Source organism: Ambystoma mexicanum, chromosome 2p (assembly GCF_040938575.1).
Source record: "Ambystoma mexicanum isolate Mex_15411 chromosome 2p, UKY_AmexF1_1, whole genome shotgun sequence".
Lineage (NCBI taxonomy): Eukaryota > Metazoa > Chordata > Amphibia > Caudata > Ambystomatidae > Ambystoma > Ambystoma mexicanum.
This window is the reverse complement of record NC_090923.1, coordinates 538,005,689-538,028,146: the sequence shown is the minus strand read 5'-3', so window position 1 is coordinate 538,028,146 and position 22,458 is coordinate 538,005,689. Positions and strand designations below refer to the sequence as shown.

The window sequence follows — 22,458 nt, the reverse complement described above, 5'->3', positions numbered from 1 at the left end:
GGTGGGTCAGCGTTGTGTCTGCTCGTGGTTCTTTGTGCTTTTGCCTGGTGTTGCTATCTTCTTGTAGGGATCCCACGTGCTAGTCTTTCATCTGTTCCTTCTACAAAGTGGGATCTTCTATTGGTGTTCGTGCTCACATGTTCAGTTCCTTTTTTTATGTTTCTCTTCGTTGTCTGCCAGGTTATTATGCTCTAGCCACATATTTGCCGCTGCAGGAGTCTCTAGAAAGATAGCTTTTCCTTTATAAAGTACTTTGAGACAAGACGGATAGAGCAACATGTATTTGATGTTCAGTGTTCGCAACCTCGCTTTCACTGGTATGAAGGAGTTCCTGGCACATTGGACTGTGGGGGTATATAGTCAGGATACATAACTATTTTGGAGTCTTGTCTCCTAATCTCCCCGCCTTCTCTGGAATAGCGTAGAATTGTTTCTCTGTCGCGGAAATTTAGAATTTTCGCTATTATCGGGCGTGGGTGTGAGCCTGGAGGGGGATGCTTTTGAAGGGATCTGTGGGCCCGCTCCACGGAAAACCCTTGCAAGAGTTTTCCCGCACCTATTTCTTGTTGTAGCATTGTCTCCACAAATTCAGTAGGGTCCGGGCCCTCCATGTCTTCAGGAACACCCAGGATCCGAATGTTATTGCGCCGTGCACGCCCTTCCGCATCTTCGGATCTTGCCTCTAGCCTCGCTACTTTCTTTTCTAGATCCAGGACCTTTGTTTTCAGGTCCACAGTGTTTACAACGTTATCTTGCAGGGTAGCTTCATTTGCGTTCACTCTTTCAGTTAAATTGCAAGCGTCCTGACGCATGAGCTGCATGTCTGCCCTTACCTATTCTATCTTTGTTTCAATGGAGGTACGTAGTTCTGCTATGGCCTGAAGAACTTGCTTAATGTCTTTGGGTTCTGCTACCAGTTGAGGTGTTTCTGTATCGGCCGCGGCTTCATGTTGCGGCACCTGTTTGGGCCCAGCCATTGTGAAAGAGTCCATTGTCATTGTTTTTTTCTTGGATTTCGGTGGGGACATCTTCACCCTTAGGTCCAATATGCTGTTCCTTGTGAGTGGTTCTATGATTCAGGTCAGTCGGTGCTGCGTATTGGGCAGGGCATTTAAGACCTCAATTTTAGTGCGTGGCCAGTAGGGTTATAAGGATCTACGGTTGCGGGTGCGTGAGGTACAGAACCTCTCTTAAGGCTGAATGCGCAGGCGGTTGTGTCACCCTCCAGGTGTGGCTTTTCCCCACGATCCTGTGCGGTCGCAGGGTCCCTGAGTGCTGTGTACCTTGGTAGTTAGAGTAGGGTGTGGTATGGGGCCTCACAGCTTGCCCCGTATGGTTTGGCGTTAAATTGTCCACTGCGTAGGTCAAGCAGCACTTCTGCCGCACCCGCCTTTCATTTTTTAAGCCGTTCGGATATCCCCTCGCCTCCCGCTGGGCGATTGATCTGCGCAGCCCATTCCCGGGACCGCTATTAAGCTATCAGCGCTTGGGAGAGGGGTCCGCGTCTGGCACTCACTTCGTTCTTCAAGGAGGGGCACAGGCCCTCTCCTAGCAGGTCTCGTCGAGCGGCATCACCCAGCTCCGTCTCAGTTGTTCTGCAAGCAGCTGTACCCCGTTGTCTGCCTTCTACGATTAGGATCTTTTGGGCTCCCGGCGTCGGGCGGCTGGGCGAGGTCTCCGTCCTCACTCCTCCACTCGCCCTGACCGGGGGCCCGCTGCTTCTTCGGCCGCTTAAGTCACCCGGTCCTGGCTCCTCCCGGACCTCGGGGTTTCACCGCTGCTTGAGCGGTCCGAGCCGGTGCACCGCCCGTCAGGTGTGTGGGGCGCAGGTAAGTGGAAGCAGTCCTATTCCTCCACGTCATAGTCTCAGCTTTTAAGAGCGCCAAGCTCCACCGGTGCTCAGGATCGTAGCGGACGTCGCCATCTTGGACGGCCAGGGGGCACTCCTTCTCCCGTCTCGTTTAAGGCTGCACGAGCTCAGTTATCGCTCCAGAGTCGCGTCGAACCATAGAGTGGAGGTTCCGCTTCTGGCAAATATTATTTTCGTTATAAATTATAATATTTTAAGGGCGCAATTTCACTCGATACAGGATCACAGGCAGGAGCTCCACGAGTGCGTATCTTCACAGCATGCACGCTGGCCACACCCCCCCCCACTCTCCATCGTCGGCAGCACTGTGGGCAGGCATACTGCTCAGGGACAATTGCTAAGCTGCAACATGGGCAGTACCGCACACCTTCACCAGACACTACTGTCTGAGTTAGCAGCGTTAAGAGGATGAACAGGTGGGGCGTGCAGTCCTGCAGTGCCTGTTCCAATAAGGTAAACCCTGCAGCTTCCAGGGTGTGGTTTTTACTAATGCTTTCAGTCTGTGTTACTGTAAATGCATGGTGCTCTGTTATTGGTTTGTTGTTACCTGGGGGTTTGGTCTCGTTTGCCTGTTATGCATTTCCAGGTTACCTTACTGCTATGTAGTCGATTTACAGCATGTGAATCCATGAAAGATCCAATGCTGGAGAAGTGGGTAGTTTCTTACCTGTAATTTCATTTCTCCAGTGTTGGTATCTTTCCTAGATTCACATGCGCCCTACGGCCTCCCCCTTCAGGCAAACATAAGTTTCGGGTTCCCCCGTTTGGAGGGGTTAAAATCTGAAGGGAAGCCGCGGCGGCAGGGCTATTTGTACTCGGCGTCCTATTGATGCAGCCCAAAGCACCCATAAAGACGTCGATGGGACACTAAAAGTGTCGACATTTTCCATAGGAAAAATGCTATATGAAAGTCACCAAGGTTTTCCCAGCTTGATGGGAAATATTCACAGCATGTGAATCCGTGAAAGATTCCAACGCTGGAGATCTTGAGTTACAGGTAAGAAACTACTCCCTTATTATTTTGTCACTAGCCAAATGCAGCAACGCAGAAACCGCAAGAAGCAAGATATCCTGAGCACAGCTTGCAGAGGCTTACATGCGACTAACCCTATGGAACTTCAGGAACACTTATGGGACCTGACAGAACCAAGTGTCATTATCCTATGGAGAATGTAGTATAGCATGAACAATGTAGAAACCGCATTACAATAGTTTAGGAAAAGTACAGCAGGCCACAGGCCTCTCAGCAAGAGTCGAGCTGAGCTGAATTCAAGCTAGACAGAGAGCAAGATGTGTGAGACAGGACCCGCAGCCAAGGCTGCGCAATATGGATGATATTCCATTCCCTAGACAACAGTTACCAGCTGCAGTAAATACGAATAATTCCTCAGAATTCAGAGCGGCACAGCTCAAATAAGTGGTCTCAGAACACGTGACGTAGCCGAAGCAGACAATGGACAGCGACCAGCGCTGGGAACGAGAGCCGATCTCAGGCTACCAGACACGGGACAGCAACAAATATGTTACAATTTGAGACAAGTGTTGCACCGAGCAAAAGAGCACTCTCATAGACTAAGGTGGTACACACAAGTTGCAATGCAGACACATAGTTATTATTACCTTGAAGAGGTACACCGAGAGCTGAGAACCTTTGCAGATCCCAGGCCTGGGGACGTTGGCTTTAGCCAACCGCAGTTCAGTATCCTAGGGGTGGGTAGCAAAGGGCAAGAACCAATGGTAAAACCACCAAACTGCAACATTGTTATAAATAGTGACTTGGGGATGGACCAGGCCAGCCACCTGACATGCAAGGGCCAGTAGAATAACATGTATAGTGTCCATTATAGGTGGTAAGAGGCTCAGTATCCAATTAGGAGAGCCAATAGGATTCCTGGAGTAGGGCCTAGGTTGTGATGTCTTTCTGATGCAATTGTAATGTAAGCCAGGCCTGCGAGCCGCGGACGAACATGAGGTTCATGGATTTTCCCTGTTCCTGTGCTGATCATGGTAGGTTTTGTCTGTAAGAAACTGCAGTTTGAACTTTGAGTACTCTTTTTATCCTGATGAAGGTGTTGGGCCTTCCAAGAGTCTGCAAACTCCTAGTGGCCCTCTGGCATATCTGGGAGTTTGTCCCAACAGGCTATTTTAGAGTCATATAAAAACCACACATGAGTACAGTCAGAACCTGATTGGATGTAAAACATTTCTTGGCGATATTGAATTCTAAAAAGGAAATTACAAAAGCATGCCACCCCATAGTCCAAGCTGGTCGCATACCACTAAAACTTACTGAAAAAGTTTAAACATTAATCTGGCTAGTACAATCAATTCCTAAATAGTTAGCTACATGATTTAGGAAAAGAAGGAACATATCCCCAGTTCTTCATATTACACCGACAACCAGATCTAAAAAGGAGAACTTGCCAAAATTACAAATATACATAAATTAGATAAGGCTTGTGGTAAACTGCAGTTAACAAATCTGATTTTATTTTACATGAAATTTGAGGACAATCGAGCATATTCATCCAAAGTATTCTGAGATGTTGCCTTAACCGCTTTGGTGAGATATTTCAGTCTCAACTCACCAAGGGCTAAGCACTCCATGGCTGAATGGAACAAGGATTCCAATACTGGAAGTTTGCAGAAACGACAGAACCTTTCCTGTCACGGTATACCATTCCTAGCGCCAATAATTTCATAGGATGGGAGAAGATTAAGTTGAATAAAAAAAAAATATTGTCCAACCAGCATCCGGAAATTTCAATACATATTGCAGAAGTTTGAATAAAGGTTTACCTTGTAAAATGATATAATGCTGCTATGAAAGATGATGGCGTTCATTGATAGTTTGTACTCATCCGTTTCCCATATATTTTTCTTTACCTTACCAGGATTCTCTCGAAACAGATTTAAGGAAGCACCCACTCTAAAATGTTCAGACAGTTATCGCGCCAAGCATTTGATGCCTCCTCACTTCGATTGTCTAAGACCATATTAATTCACTGTTTATATCTTTCATAATAGTGGCAGGGCTTTCCAAGTCCCCACGTCATAAAACTAAAGCAGGCCCAGTTCAAAATGCAACAAAGCTGTCTGGGTGCCCAAGGGCAGACCTAAGCAGTGTTTCCAAAATACACTCTGAAAAGAGCGCCACTTTATCTTAGACCATGTAAGCAAGATTTACGCCCTGTAAGTCAACACTGGAACAGCTTTCGCTTACAGAAATTCAATTAGGGGCAAAGCAAAAAACTTTCCATAGCGCCAATTTCTCATTTTTGCTTAGTTAATCAGAGTTTTTAATTTGTGCGTTAAAAATCGATCTAGGTCAGACAGACAAGCGCAGTTCGATATTAAAAAGCCCAAGTAGACATATTTCCGACACTAGCTCCAGTGATTCTTTTTCCAGGGTCCATTTAAACGATTTCACCCTATCTTTATCAGTTGATTGCATCAACATAATTTTACTTCTATTGATATTAATATTCAGATTATTCTCTTGTGCATAATTAAACATGTTAATTTGACTCTGCAAACCCAACTGCGTATGGTCAAATAATATAACATTGTCCATGTATAGCAGACTATCGATTACTAATTGGCACGGTTTAGGAAGAAAGGCGGGAGCCATAGCCAGCGATTCTACCTATACCTGTGATAAAAAGGGCAAAGATGTGGCCTTGCTTTAAGCTACATATGAGGGGTCAGAAATGAGTGGTGGACACAAAGTTGTCATGTTTTCAACATCAGATATCTTATTAACTCAAAAGGGTTGGATAAAGGCCTTTCTGGCTCTATCCTAAAGAGTTTCCCTACCAAGTAAATTATAGCTAAAGATCCGTATGAGTCTGGTCGTCAAAATTATGAAAACATTAATTGTGTCCAAACTATTTCTGACCTCCCACTTAAACCAATAATCAAAGGTGCAAGGTAAATGTTCTGAATTGTACTTAATAAAAAGTGTATAGAAAACAAGACTGCAAGCTCAACAAATAAGCCTTGAATCCAGGAGGGGGTTCCCTTTCTCTGGATTATTTCAGGTAAGAAAATCACAATGTCTTGAAAGTCTACGTAAGAGTAGCTGAAATGTCTTTCATAAAGCAGGCTCTTAAGAATGTCAAAACTTTTCTTACTGCTGTTCCAAGAATGACTTCCTGTTATACTCCACTGCCAGGATTTCTTCAATTTACTCTTTAGATCTCCTGGTATACTCTCCGGCCAGGTATCTTTAACTGGATCTCTCTTTCATAGGTTTTATGAATTAACTTGTGTACTCCCCTGCCATGAATCCCCTCCCTTCTGGACCTTGCAGATCCCCTGTTGTACTCTCCTGCCAGTTATCTTTCTGTCTTTTGTTCACCAGGTCTTTTGACAATGTTCACTTTCTTTCTAAGCATTAGACAATTGCACTTCTTCACAGTTTATACCTCTAGACTTCAAATACCACTTGTTCCAACTTCCCCCATATTGACATCTCATATATGGCGATTTGGTCAAGTTCTTTCTGTCAACCTCTTCACTAGAATATCTAGGCTTATGGTAATGCTTGTACCAATTTTCCCCAATTTGCCATTTCACATAAAGAGAGGTGTACAACATTTGCCTTTCAACTTCTTCATTAATATCTTTTGGCTTGTGGCAATGCTTGTTCCAATTGTCCGCAAATTGACCTTTCATATATGGAGACTGGTACAATTGTTGCCTTTCAACTTCTTCTTTAATATCTTTAGACTGGTGGCAATGATTTTTCCAACTTTCCCCAAATTGTGGCATTTCCTATAAGGAGACTTGTACAATCTTTGCCTTTCCAATCTATTTGCTTGGTACTCAAAATGACAATTCAATTGTTCGTATAGTTGCCAACACGTACCGGGACACCCAACTCCTCGGGCTGACTCACTGGTGCAAAGTGTAGCTGCAGCGAAGTTCCGTCTCCGGGAAGACTTCCCTGGTCATGTAGACCCTTGTTTGGTTCCCGCATCGACGTCCCAGTTCCTCGTTGATGGAACCGAGGCCGTTCCCAAGACCGCGTCCTCTGCAGCCTTGCAGCAGCTGTTTGCCTTTCCGTGGTTCTCTTGTGCTTTCACTGTTCTTCTGTTTCTCTGTTAAAGCAGGCCTCAGGCGGTCGCATGCAAGCGCCTCGCTCTCTGCATGTCTCTCCTTTTGTTGGTCATGCTTCCCGCTTTGCCTGCTCTGCAGCTCTCCTCTCCTCCATTGACAATGTTCATCATATTGAAATGCCCTGCACAGCTGATTAGTCCGCATGTTGAGTTTGATACTCCTTTCATTCCACATTGACTCCTTCTTCCTTGTCTTAGTACTTGAGGCTTTATGGGAGTTGGAGTCCATAGGTGTTTTAAACCTTTTAATGTTACACTGTTTTACATTTGTGTTTAAATCAGAAACATCAGAGGTAGAAGATATGTTGGTGTTGTGCACGTATGAAGTGTGAATGGCATTCTGTTTACAATGTGACAAGGAGGGGTTTTAAGGTTTCACGACTGGAGGGATTTGAATAATAACTATGCTGTCAGGAACTCTGGAATTATAGGGTCTTTTTCACAGAGTAGGGGAGAATATCGCGTCTCTCCTAATGGAGTCACTGCTTCCCCCCGACAACCATCTCCTCCCATGTGATCCTACCTCATAATAATGATTAATAATACCATCCCGAGGATCAGGATCAGGTAGCGGCTGCCTTCCCCCGGCCACATGGGAGGCAAACTTTAGGCTGGGTTTCAGAGATGACTCCATAGGGTTCATCACACACACTGCCTTTTAATAGCAGAAGAAAGCTGACCACCTGCGTTCAATCAAATTTTGATGGTCGAGTCATTATAAAGTTCCCTAATGATGGCAATTGGCTGTGGAGGACATCCCTAATTTAGCAGCTTAGACCAAAGCAAAGAGCGATTTACGACATCGAATGCCATTTAAAAAATCCACAAAGCAAACAAATAAATCAGCACTCTTAGCTGCCTAAATTGCCTTAAGGATATTCAACAAAAATCTGTGAACCACAGTTTCAACACCTTTTTAATAAGGCGTGTTTGGAAACCATCCAGGATGTCATTCCTACTCACCCAATCTTTAAAATGTCCATCTATCATCGTGGGAAAACCCTTGCCCAGACCATTAAGCAAAGCAATTGGTCTATAGTTATTGGGCGAGCAACAATCTCCCTTTTATTTTTAGACTTGGGTTCTTGCACGGGTGGTCTGCTTTCTCACACCCCATAGTGACAATTGTTCCCTGTTTGCCTCCCTAGTGCAGGGATGACATTCTCTGCAGAACCCATTCCACTTGTGGCAGCACCAGTTTCTCTACACCTTCCCCCCCATTATCCATCATCAGACAGTTGATTCCTGAATTGTGAACATCTCATTGCAGCCTTCTATTGATCATCCTCCCAAGACAACAAGGTACTGCAACTCAGAGGTAGAGCCTTATGGAGTGCCTGACAGTTCCATATGAACCATCTTACGTCCCCAGAGAGGGCAGGTCATTCACTCATCTCCACAATCGCTGACAATGGCAATTGTGCTCCTCTTAACCCAATCTTAAACCAGTTAACCCTTTCTGACAAAGAATCTGCTGATCACGAGGACTACCTTTGAAACTGTGCGCTAGTTTTCAGTACAGAAGCAACTGGTTGCATTTTTGCTTCTGTCCATAAGCGAAGCACCAATCCTCTCCATGTTTATTCAAATAATGATCTGTCCTTCAACTCTTGTTTAACAATGTCTGGTCTGAATTAATTTGGGCCTACATTACCTAATCTCTAGAGATCTCCTGCATCCCATCACTGTGACATCCTCATCCGCAATGGGGACTTAACATTGTTCTGACAGCACTGGCATATGAGCTCATTTTAGCCTATGGCAGCTACAGAGCTCCATATAGCTACCTATAAAACAGTCTGTTGCCTCTTCAATCTTAGTTCTTTGCTCTCAGTTAATCTTAATACAGTTGTATAGAGGCAAGGACACACTTTGCACACACCTGTCCTTTTTCCCAAAGGTATTGATAGAATTCAACATCAATTGTGAAATAGACTGTGTTGTGTATTTTTCCAGACCTTCTGCTGAACCACGAAGAATGCTACATAATCTTGGCCTAGAAAGAGCACTCAAATTCTATATTGATTCTGATTACTGTAAATCATTTTGTCCCTCTACTAAACTTATTGACCACAGATTATGAGCCGATTCCTGGCAAGCAGGCTTCAAAGGCTCTCCGTGTATCATCTCCTGCATTCTGAAGAGCTTAAAGTTAAGAAATCTTACAGCTAAGAAGGAAATGCATGACTGCCTTGTCAGAGCCAATGAAGCTCTCCGGTTTTACAGCAGCATGTTCTACTGGAGGATATTGGCAAGGCTGTGTAATGGAGTTGTATTGGAGGGGTCCTCAGGCAGGGTCTGGGGTCCTTGGAGGCCAGGGCTAGCACTCACTCTGTGACGTGACCCCCTGGAGTTGGTATAAGCAGGAACCTAATAGATCCAACCGGAACCCCACGCTGCAGTGCCACAAGTCTCAAAGCCAGACTACCAAAAAAGAGCTTCTTCCATTTTAGAATCTATGGATCGTGATGTGCAGGAAACCAGGAACATCAGTGAGAAGCACTGATGTTGCCACTGAGTGGAAAGATGCTTGGGTGTGTTTATATGCAGCACATAACCCTGCCACTTATTCTGGAGACTCAGTGAGGTTACTGGCAGATCAAAAAAGGCTGCGACGTACCTGAAGTGTAGCGCGGACACTGTGAGAAACTCGTCCATATGGGCACAGAGTGCGGGTGGGAGAATGAGAGGAGACCTTCTGGCCACCAGGAGCACTGGACAGCAGGACTGTCAGACTTCCATGTTGGATTTGTCAGACTCTTAAAATGGCATCCATCTTGTTGGACGGCCTTCACAAATATAGCCAATCAAACGTTTTTTTAAAGCACAACCAATCCAGGAAAACTCACTACAGGAACATAATTGGGGGTGGAGGGATTTCAGTTGAGAGAGAGGTGGGTCTGTGGTTCACTAGCCAATACCCAGACCCTGGCTAATGATTCAAGGGGCCAGCCAATCACTGTTATTGTTATGTTATGATGATTTATACCACACACCTCTGCCATTTGCATGTTCTCAGACGCTCATGTGGCTCTGTAAGAAAGTGGGTGGGGTCAATGAGAGACGAGGGATAGGATAGAGGCTGTGCTCTTATGCTGCTTGCAGAACTGGGAGAAACTGGCGACTGTGTCGGCTTTCGGAGTGTGCTTTTTTGTGTGCACCAGACTTGTGAGGGGTGGCGTCCAGTGTCTGGGTTTGTTTGCGGCTTTTGTTCTTGCGGTTGGTGTTTGGTTTGTGTATTTTTGTGCGTAGAATGGCTGGCCCGTTTGGCTGTGTGTAGTATGGGGGAGGTATGCTGGAGAGGAGAAAGAAGCACAGGGGCCTTGGGTCCGGGGTATGGTTTGTTGGGGTGTCAGTTTTTATGTTAGTCTCTCTGAATTGAATAGCCATGTTTTCAGTCTTTTTTTTTTTTTTTTTTTTTTTTTAAAGGTTCAGTGATTTTCTGTTCTTATTTCCTTCGGTACTGAATTCTGTAGATTGACTATCGAACGGGAGAACACGGTTCCTCTGAATGTTCTTTTCTTGTAGTGTTTCTTTTTGATTTGGACGCTGTTGCTCGATCTTGGGTTTTTTCCTGGTTGGTAGTGGTTGATTTTGACTTGGAGCAATTTGACTCCTGTAGTGATTTTTTTGGTGATGCAGCAAGTTGTAAAGTTCGTGCGTTTTCTTTTATTGGAAGCCAGTGTAGGATTCTCAGGGCTGATGTGATGTGGTCTTTCTTTTCAGTCTCGAGAGTAGTCTTTATGCAGTATTTATGATGTGTTGGAGTTTGTGTGTGAGGCGTTCTGGCATTCCAAAGTATAGGCTGTTTGCATAGACTAGTCTTCCTAATATCAAGGAGATGATTGTGAGGGTTCTGAGTGGGAAGGTTTCATTTCTTGCTATTGCGTTGACTTGTGGTTCCAGTGGGAGACCGCAATATTCCCCATTTTTTTTCATCACTGAAGATGTCTCTGGTTGGGTCCCCATGCATGGTGGCCCACTCATGTGTGTATCTGTTGCATTGTCTTCTGGGGGGCTAATGCTTTCTGTTTTGGTCACTTGAGTCTGGGTAGAGTCTGGGTCCCTTTTCGACTAGCTAAGTTTGAGAGTGATCCGGAAGACAGATATGTGATATTGTGGGGGAATATCGAGCAACAAGAACTATGCACAGTGAACTCTTACTTACCCAACAATAATATCCCGACTTACCTGGCCTCGATGTAGGCTAAAATCACGCAACATAGGAATGGCTTGTTCATTTGGGGTGGAGATTTTAATTGTGTACGCAACCTGACACTGGATAGGTCATTACCTCACAATAAGGCAGAAGGCGGCCATCAGGATACATTTTAGTATGTACTCCAAAGAGTTGAAGTTGGAGCAGTAAGTGGAGCAGGAGAGGTAGGAGAGATTAGGGGGCGACCAGGCCAAATAGACCATATTGTGAGAGTTTAAGAGTCTTGTAGGAATTAATAGGGCAAGCAGCCTGCTAGTGTCCTTGACCCAGAAACTAGCAAGAGCCAAACACCAAGGAAAAACGAAAGTGGTCTATTTGGGACTTGCCGAAGGTCCTTTTTAAGACACCAGAGCTGAAAGGAAGCTTGTAACTTAGAGAGCCTACCTCAGCAGGTACCCCAGGGCTCGTGCATCTCCTGCATCTCGCCGACCCTGTACCAGGCCACTGTTCAGCAACCTCGACTCACTAGGCATCACATATACAAACTAAGCTGATGATACCCAGGTCCTCTAAGTACTTTCAGGCGACTACGAGACTGACTCCAAAACCCTAAACATCTATGCCACAATCCAAACAAGGATGGCACAGAACTGGCTCTGTCTAAATGGAGACAAGACAGAACTACTTCCAAATGGGTCACCGGAAATGCTAAAGAAACTGAACAACCAATACAATGTCTTTACCATGGACAACATACCAATCCCAGTCTCCCAGGCCGTAAAAACCCTGGGTGTCTACCTAGACTCCAACCTTTCTATGACAAGGCAAGTAAACGCCATTGCCTCGTCAGCGGCCTACCACTCAAAACTCCTCACTGCAGCTAGACCTTTCCTTGCAAAGCAAAACTGCCTGACTATAGCCAAAGACCAATTAGAACCCCATACACCAACCTACTCTCGGTGCCTAAGGTCACAAAAGCACGGGCGGGACGGTCCAGCTTCCCCTTGTATTGTATTGTATTGTATTGTATTGTATTTATTCTTATAAAGTGCTTTATACCAAAGCGCTGTACAGTTACAACAACAGGGTACAATTAACATAACACAAATTGTAACAACAGAAGCAAATTACAAACATGAATCAGTCTCCAAAACAGAATGTAGAGCAATTATTCGGAAGGGGAGAGGAGAGGAGGGGAGGGCTAGGAAGAATGGGGAGGGAAGGTGGGAGGAGGTTGGAGGAAGGGGGTGGGAGAGGATAAGGGGGGACGAGGGGGAAGGGGTTAGGAGAGGTGAGTGAGAGTAGGGGGGTGTCATGGCGGGGAATGGAGAAGGAGAGATTTAAGGGAGGTGCGGAAGGAGGAAAGGGTAGGAGACGAGCGGATAGAGAGAGGCAAGGAGTTCCAGTGGAGGGGGCGGCCAGGAGTTGGAAGGAGCGGAAACGGGAGGAGGCACAGGGGGAGGGAGGAACAGTGAGGAGGAAATGGTCAGCGGAACGAAGGGAACGAGAGGGCGTGTAAAATGAGAGAAGGGAAGAGAGATGACCGCAACCCAGTGGAACTCCCTTCCACCGAATCTCAGAGGGATCTCATCCCACCTAGCCTTCCGTAAAGAAATCAAAACAAGACTGTTCAACTGAAATCTCTCAGTATCTACCCATAGTGCTCTAAATGCGTTGAATTGTCCTGCATGTAGCACTGCTTCCTATCAAATTAACTTTGTCATGTATATACTATGCCACCCATGTAACCTGCTTCAAACACGCTACGCCTGTTATGCTTGGTTCAAAATGGCGCAGGCGTGCAATGCATTCTGGGAGCGCTCAGAGCCATGTTGGATATTTACTTCACTTTGCAGTGAAAGGCTGCACACATTTTGCTGAAGTGTTAGATTCACAGTGCCGAGACAAACATGTTTTTTCAAACTTGGTATGCAGTCAAGGCCATTTCTGCTGGGAAAGCTAACGTTGTTATGGCTTGCTACGGTTCTCCCTGGAGCGTGTTTTTAGAGCAGGGAGGCCCTGTGTTCCTTGAGGGGAGCTCTCGATTGACCCAGCTGGCAACAGACGGCTGTTCCTCAACTGCGCAGGTGCACTTTCCAGAATGTTTGGGAATTAACTCCCCTTTGTGGAGTGTGTATATATGTGAGGGCACGGAAGGGGTCAGGTGAGACTTCAGCCAGAGAAGGACGCTCCGTCTGGCCTTCCCGTGAGCTGTGGTACTCTCGGCCTGGCTGTCCCCGGAGTCTTCCAGCCGCTTCTGGACGAGATGAGGACTTCAATTACGCTCAAGGTGATGTATTTCCTTTTGACTTCTTTATTTCTTCTGTGAACTATGTTCATATTATTTTTGAGTTATTTCTATGTCTTTGTAAGCTTTGAATAAATAGCCGTAAAGAGCTGATTTATCTTCTAAGAGTGTGTGGTTGTGAGTTATTGTATCTGTCTGTGTTTGTGGTTCAAAGTACTTGCTCCATAATTGCAACTCACCAGAGAACTTTGGAGAATCTTAAGAAATTGAGAGCCATTAACGTTCGAGGCTGGGAGAGCCACCAGGGTTATGGGAGCCAGATAATCCCGAGGGGACAGACTACTAAGCTAAAGCAAGCACATCAGAGGAGCAGAGGGCATTGGGGAGATATCAACACAACATAGCCACAGGGGTGACAGGAGCCTGATAAAACACAGCTAAAAGGTTACATGTCTTAATATCTAATCTTATATATAAAGAATGATTACATATCAAAACCTTTAACGAAACATTTTATAGTGAATAGTCCCCCAAACTCCCATTTCTGACCCCTAAAATCCCACCTCAACCGTTTACCAAAAATATTTAACCATTTACCCCACCCTTAAATGCATTTGCTATACAAATGTCTGATATTAAATATTCGATTTGCTCTTTCAATATAACATTTTCGAAATAAATGCTGCATACCGAGCTAAAACAGGCCTATCCGAGGACTTTGGAGAGCCCTGAGAAAACGGAGAGTAATATTCAAGACCTGGAAAGCTACAAGGGTTAATGGAGACAAGGAGACCGAAACAGGCAGACATCCCACCGAGGCCCCACTAAATCAAGCTTGTCGGAGGGATTTGAGAAGCCCAAGAAACATGAAATATAACGAGCAGAACTGGAGAGGGAGAGAACATGGGGGATTTCAGTCCTGAAGTAATAAACCAGAACGTTGTCGAGTACCAAATTGGAAATGGTGGTATCGTTTTAAGTAATCCTTTTTTCCTGGAAAGAGGGAACCGTGTGGAATTAAGATTTGGCATACAAGACCTGCTGAGAGGTTGAGCACTGTATTGTGAACAAATGATGTACATTTAAAAGCGTCCTGAGAAAGAGATCCAAGTGGTTGGGCCAGGCAGAAACCAAGGACAGAGGCTATTGCTGTGGCCTCCTTTTTTGTTATTTTGTTTTCCTAAGTGCTAGGGACAGTTAGCTAATAGGATTTGGGCTAAGGACTATTACATTTGGACTTTGTCGAGCACCCTTACTTTTAGTTACTAAAGCAGGGATCTTCCCTCATACCAGTAGGGCTAGATTGGCGTTTTCTTTTTATTTAAATAAACATCCTTATATCATGGCACATCTTAATCTGCCTGCTTCTGGTTTGCTACACACTACATTGAGTAATTTAAGCAGGATTTTTCCACTCTGGTGTTATTGGTTTTAGAAGCACAGGGAGGCCAGATGGGAGATGCAAACGGCCAGACAAGGAAGTTGTATTTGAAATCGTTTCTTGAAATATAGTGTCCAGACAATTGCACTCTTGGTCCTCCTGCACGAATGAACACTACTCGCTGTCGGTTCAGTTCTTTGTCCTTTTTCCTTTGGGTGTTCAGTCCTCCAGATCAGCTAGCTAGTTGTGGGCCCTGTGCCATTGGCTCTCTACTTGTGCATTCTCCTCCCGATCCAGGTCAGGCTGGCTGTCATGCTACTGTGAGTGGATATCCGCTGCCAGTTCGGTCAGTTACAGGTAGTATTGGAACTTATGGAGATTGGAGAGACTGAGAAATGGGTTATCTACCTGTCCCCCAGCTTCTCAGGCCCCTCCCCTCCCCTGCTCTGGATACTTCTGAGATCCCACTGGCATCTAGATTTCCCACTGCCCTGACCTTCTTTCCCTGACCACCTTGCCTGGGACTCGTACTGCCGCCCATCTCCTTTGCCTGGCTCAGGTTGATCCGTCCTACTCGCACCATCCTAGTTGTCTTCACTCATTGTGGTTTTCATCTCTATGTCCATGGCTATCTTCTCTCCTCTTCCTCTAAGCCATGCCTCCTGTCCACCACATTCTCTGTCACTTGTACTTCAGTCTTCATCTCCCTGCACCCTCCTGCTCCATCTCCCTGTACCCTCCTGCTTATCACCTCCTTTAGATCTTTCTCTGCCTCTTCCATATGTAACTGCCTCTGACACCACCTCTCCACCACTTCTGTCAACCACCTCTTCCTCTACTCCTGGCCATTCTCCTTCTCTGCTCCCACATCCACCCATTACCCACAGTCCTTGCTACGCCTTTGAAACTCCGTACACTACCAACTGCAACTCCCAACTTGCAAGCCAGCTCTGGCCTAGCAGTGTTTCATAGTAAGGCTACACCTCCCCATGAATGGAACCGGTTTTACGGTCAACTGCTGCTGTATTGATCTGTTGGAGGGCTGGGATAGGTCAAATTGCTTCCTTCTTGGGCCAGAATGAGGCATAAGGAACAGCCCAAGTCTGTATCAGCTGTGGGGGCCAGTTTTGTTTTTTCTCCAGTGATCAGAAGTTGTAACCGGGCTGTCATGTGGCTAGAAGTACCTGCTTTCGCAAAGGGTATGTGCCTTGGTAGGTTCTTAACTTTCAGGTGGTTCACATATTTCTCCCACGGTTGAGTGTCTTATGAACTGTGTGGCAAGTAAATGGAAGTCGCAGATAGATGAGCAATCATGGTCAAACTATGATTTCTTTTGCAGGTAGGCTAGGACTTGTGTTGCTGTTGGGTAGCAGGGTTCTTGCAGTATTTACCACACTTGGGGCAGAAGGGGTTGGACTGGTGTCTCCCAAGCTGCATAGAGAGCGGACGAGTGCCTGACGGAACCTCCCATTCCTCTCCTAAGCCTGTCATTCGCTGGGGAGTCCACAACAGCACACTCGCACCAGTACGAAAAGCCAAACCGGCTGATTGGTCACACACTTGGTTTATATTCAGTGTAACATATTGTTAAGACAGCTTAAATATATTGTCCTTCCATGCCGAAACGGATGTTTTTCCGTTGTCTCTTTTTTGTTGCGTTCGTTATTCCCAAAACACCCGATTCCCTTCTGAGCCATTTCCGATTCGCTGCAGCCCATAGGCGCCATGCCTTTTGGGGCTCCTTTTCCTTTTTGTAATGTTCTCAGAAACACGCCGGTGTCCTACTGAAAAATCTAGTTTTAAAAATCTTTCACTAAATGTTCATTGAAATATGCAAGTTAGTTTCAGTTTTCAGATACAATCAGCAAGTACTTTGTAAATATTCTACCATTAAGAGAATGCCCTCTCATATAATCCTGGATTGGTTTAGCTGCTGACATTGTATCCCTTTTTCAGTAACGATTGTAATCATTTGTTGTGGTTTTACGTTGCTCTAGGAACTCTGGAATCTGTGTAACTCTCCTAAGAATGGCTTAATCAGATGCCAGACAGTGTTACTGTAGCAGTGTAAAACAGCAAGTCATTTTATGTGCTAGCATCTACAGTGGCCACCTATGGTTTGCGGCTACTTGGCTTGTAACTAGTGTGCTTATTGCCTTATCCATTTGTTTCTCAACCATTATTCTAGCTCATGTCGAAAAATGTCAAGTTGCAGGCTACTTGCAAGGCAAGTCACTGCCAATTCTCCACATGCACACAGCAGACCATTATTTACTGGCCAAGAGTGAACTCAACAGTGGCTAGTGACAAGTGCACATTTTCTGACTCTTTCTATTTAACTTCTGGTTGGTTGCAGGCTTTGCTCAAAACCATCATGTGTCTGGCATCCTGCTCAAAGCCGCAATGTAAAAATGAATACAAGAAATGCGTTCCAACCATGCTGTAGATAATGTGATAAATTCTCTGTGCAGGTGGAAATTGGAAAATCGGTGAAGGCACATGTGAGAGTGCTGGACTTTTCTAAGCAGCCATTCCTAGCTAAATACTTCAAGTTTATGGATTTGAAATTAAAGGAGGCCAATCGGATCGTTTCACTAACGTAAGTATTTTATTGTTTTACTAATGTCTTTTATTTGAATCGATTCTGCAATTTTCTATCTATTCTTTTATGGTAGATGTTGGCAACAAATCACATACTTGTATTGAGACTACAAATGATGTTGTCCCTCCATCTGGCAGTCATGAGGAAAGCGTTCTTCATCGGTTGCAAGCTTGCTTAATTTTAGTACATTTCATAGTCCTTTCTGACAAATGCATTTTCCTATTGTGATGTCGATGGAAAATGGTAGGGAAGGCCTAATCATGCAGACTGCTGCACTTTACACCCACATTTATACACAGACGTCTGACTCCAGACCTAGACTGCGCTGGTTTTTATACACTCACAGCCATGGCATTGGTGTTGTCCTTTTCAGTGATATCTCAGTCCATGGCAGGAGATGTTGTTAAGGAGTCTGTCAGACGATAGTCGAACAAGTAGGCTTCGTTTGCATTCACTTGAACACATGGTGCAATTCGGTGCAAATCACTTCACCCCCCATTTTGTGAAAATTGAGAGCCTATACCAAAATCTTAGTCACGAGATAAACGCATAAACCGGGAATTTTGTTTAACCTCGAAGCTATAGATGTTTGTAGATTTGTGCTGTTGCAATCTTCTCAATTGTTTGTTATTCAAGCTACAGAAAGGCATTACTGTTGCGCTACTAAATCGTTTGTATAGTGTTTTAAGGTGGGACAAAGGAAAGTCAACAATGGGTAGTAAATTGCACCTCTCGTGTATCATATTTATCTTCATTGAGGCAATTGAATGTTCTTGTGTCATTTCTAAAACCATCCAAGATGAATGTATACTGGTGAAAATGAATAATTGACCTTCGGATGTAACTATTCTTTCGAGTTTGATCTAATGGTAGTATTCATTTTACAAGTGTTATTGTTCATGTAATAGTGTGAGATGATGTCTTGCTTTATATGTAAATAAATGTCTATTAATATAAGGACTTCTTGTGCATTGGATGAACTTTAAGCTGTCGGCTACATAGAAATTTGAATTGACTAACCTACCATTTGAATGGGATTATTTGTTTAGTTCCACTACTGATGGGTTGTGTGTGTATGGACTTGGCATTGGGAAAATTCATTCCTGTGCGATTCTCGAGTAACGAAAAGGCAAGCAGACGTCCAAAGAATAACTTTTATATGTATATGTGTTTCTCTGTCGTCCTGGCTCTCCCTCCTTCTCGACTGGTTGGGAACGCCTGCATTCGTAGGTGTGGCGGAAAAGCTGGGTGAGTTTTAGAAGGGGAAGGGTTTACATCACGCGTGCGTCCGTCCGCGTGCCGGGCCCACACCTTACCCTCACATAACCAACGGTCCACACCCAGTTCCTGTTTTTCCGCCTACTGGGTGGGTCGGAATTTTTTTTTTTTTTTTGCTGTGCTGTGACTCCCTTTTCAGGGCATTCATTTGGCTGTCCATCCCTTTTTTCCTAGTGATTGGTTCTTTATTTTATTTTTTCAATTTGTGGTGCCTCTTCGCATATCGTATGCGACAGGCTTGAAGCAGTGCATCCGTTGCTGGAAGCATTTTTCAGCAGCCGATCCTCACCATGCCTGCGTCCGCTGTCTGGGTATAAATCACCCGGTGAGTACCTGCATATTTTGCTCTGGAATTCAGCGGTGTCTGCAGACTCATCTCCTCTCCATGTTCGAGCTTACACCACTACCAAAGTCGACAAGGACTTTGTTCAAAACAGGAGGGAGGCTGATATCAGTTAGAGGGGGGACTATACCTTCAGGTGAGGTACTAGTTTTGGCACCGGCTGTCGGTACCCAAGGGAAGACTGCCTCCTCAGTTCCGGAGTCTTCACAGGACCGTTCATCGGGAAACCCCCATACTATTCACCTGAAGGTACCTCTGAGTGGGAAAGCACTAGTACCTCCAGGTGGGAAAGTGTTAGTACGTCCAGGTGGGAAAGGGCCACAGAAGACGCACATGTTACCGGAAGAGTTATTTACTCAAGACAAAATAATGGTACTGGTAAAACCCTCTATAGCCTCGGTACACCGAACAGGCAAGAGTACATGCAAAGAGGCTCATGCCTCCTGGGTTGATTTGGCCCATGCCAATTCCCCTGTAACGGACAACACCAAGTCGGCTTCTACACATAAACTTCTGGTACTTCGGTACTTTAAGAAAAGGTTTTACCCTCAATGACCGCAGTTGAGCTTGCAAGCTCCTCGGTACCGAGGAAAACTCAAGTCCTCTCATAAGAGGCATGAGCACTCTTATTCAAGATCTAGTCCGGTACCCAATTCTCCACGAAAACGCAAACAGAAGAAATCTCCTGTGGCTTCTGTTTCGGGCTCGGTACCGGAGAGCCAGAAAGACAGTTTAACTTTAATTTCTGACTCGGAAGACTTTGATCCTTCCACATTTTTTACTGTACGACCAGAACAATTGTTCAGCACTCCTGTGAGAGTTCACACTCCTCACATTTTGCCTCAATTTTCTCCTCAGTCTGAGGACAATTTGGTCAACCTACACTGGTGCTATCACAACCTGCACCCCAACTGGTTCTAACTAACGTTCAGGTTCCTAGACCAGTGGTGGTGAACATTTACAATCCTAGTCAACTACTTAATAGGGCTGACTCTTCTACTTCTCCTATCCGATTGGAAGAACCTATACCCAGCCCTTCCCAAATAGCTAACGTCATCACTAACACGGTGCTGGAAATAATGCTTTCTGAGCCCTTTCTCAAAGTCTTGGCTCAACGCATCAAGGACAAAATGTCACCAGTAGTACTTCAGGGATCGGTTCCAGTCGACCCTACTCCCGACCCTGTACCGATACCAGTGGACAATGTGGACCTTGCTCCTCCACCCAAAAAACAGAAAATGTCGAAGGACACTGACTCGGATTCAGAGGAGGACACCACTCATTCACCTTCTTAGGTGTTCCATGACATTGTCACTAAAGCCATGCAGTCTCTTGAATTCCTCCCAAGGGATAAGCCTGAAACGGCTGGTGTTTTTGGGAAACTGCCATCACCACAGTCTGAGGTTCCACTGCCCATGGAATTGTCCATTATGGAGCAAGCTCTAGCTCATTGGGGAAAACCTCATTCCGATCCCCACATCTCCAAGGCCCTAGACAATAAATACAAGGTGCCCAAGGACGAACCCTTCATACTCAAGTGAAATCTTCCAGCTCAATCAGCAGTAGTTTCTTCTGTCCGTGGCGCCAAGGGTAAAGGCCCTTCTCCATCTCCAGCTTCAGTGCTTGACAAAAATGCTAAAGCATGGGAGACCCAAGGTAAGAAGTCTTACACCACCTCTACCATACAATTTAGGAAGGTTAACACTGCTACAATTCTGGCAGGATTTAATATCTTTAACTGGGATAATGTGGAGCGCTTCACTGGCATGCTACCTCAGGAAGCTGCAGGCGAGTTCTCTTTCTGGATCTCTGAAGGCAGGGAAGCTGCTATGCAACAGCTTCAAGTCATTAAAGACCTAACTGACAAATGCTAGGGCAGTTACTAGTTCAGTCTGCATGCGGAGACACACATCGGTCTGCCTCTTCCCTTCACCAGGACATCCAGGAGAAGGTGTTTGACCTTCCATTTGGTGGCAAAATGTTGTTTGACCCATCAACAGATCAGGTCCTGCAGAAATGTAAGGCAGTGACAAAGCAGCTAAAACTCAGCTCCATCCCGGTGAAAGAACCATATCACCAAAACCTTAAGGCATTTAAACCACGTACTCCAGGCAACAGTAGTTCTTCCACTTCTGCTAAATTGTACTACTCTTCCAAAAAGAGACTGTATAGACCCAAGAATAAATCGGCCCCTCCCTCTACCTCTAATTCTGCTCAAGAGCAAAATAAGTCTATTTGACTTCCCCCCTGGGCATGTACTTACCATCCGCTCCAACCATCATCCAGGAGCATAAATCCCTGGTAGCAGGAATGCTTTCCAGCTTCCTCCCTTTTTGGAAAACTGTTACTCAAGACGAGTGGGTTCTAAATATTACTCAACATTGTTACCGCCTTGATCTTCCAGCTATTCCACCTTCCTGTCCTCCAAAGCTCCAGAAATCATCCCCCGGAGCTCCTGGAAGAGATTAAAAAACTCCTTATAGGAGCGATAGAATTGGTTCCCGAAGAGGAAGTAGGTCAGGGATTTTATTTGCGTTACTTCCGGATCTGAAAGAAATCAGGTGGGATCCGTCCAATTATGAACCTTTCAGACCTCTACCAATTTCTGTCTCTGGATACTTTCCATATGATTACCATTCCTCAGATTCTGGCTTCTCTGCATCAAAACAATTGGATGGCATCTGTAGACATACAAGATGCTTATTTTCACATCCCCATCTACAAACAACATTGTCAGTTTCTGAGATTCACAATAGGAAGGTCTCATTACCAGTTGACATGTCCACCCTTCGGCCTAAATTCTTCCCCCAGGGTTTTCACAAAGGTTCTGGGGTTAGTGGCAGCCTCCCTACGGTTGGTTGCAGACAACCCATCTATATCCCTACCTAGACGACTGGCTTCTCAAAGCCCAGTCTCCGGAGGTATTGCCTCAGAAGTTGAAAATTACTTGCCATACTCTGTTCAATCTGGGGTTCACCATAAATGTGACAGAATCCTAACTCAGTCCCTCGCAAAGGATCCTATTCTTGGGAGCACTTCTAGACACTACTCTTCACAAAGCCTTTCCACCCTTGGAAAGAGTGGAAGCCTTCAACAAACCATAGTTGGGTTTTCCACCCACCAGTCACTGTCAGCTTGGTGGTTTCAAAGGCTCTTGGGCCTCATGGCCTCTTGCATAAACCTAGTTCCCTTTGCAAGGCTCCATATGAGAATGACCCCGTGGCATCTTGCTCTCAACTAGAATCAGCTCTCCGATTCCCAGGAAATAAATTTCCAAATTCCAGGCCAAGTTCAGGACTCTCTGCTCTAGTGGAACTCCCCAGATAACCTGCTAACAGGATCCCCCTTTCAACCTCCCCCTCACCAAAGTCCGAACAACAACTCTTCAGAGAACGGTTGGGGAGCTCATTGTCAAAGCCTAACAGCTCATGGTCTTTGGTCCTCACAGGAAAGGAAG

At 45.3% G+C, this 22,458-nt stretch overlaps 1 protein-coding gene across 1 annotated transcript in view; it reads left to right on the top strand.

Moving 5' to 3' along the window:
* NUP210 (nucleoporin 210) overlaps positions 1-22,458 on the top strand; it is a 1,233,892-nt gene that overhangs the window by 746,865 nt on the left and 464,569 nt on the right. The window contains exon 22 of the mRNA XM_069643978.1: positions 17,250-17,377. Coding sequence (XP_069500079.1) covers positions 17,250-17,377 — 128 coding nt within the window. The remainder of the gene's footprint in view (positions 1-17,249; positions 17,378-22,458) is intronic.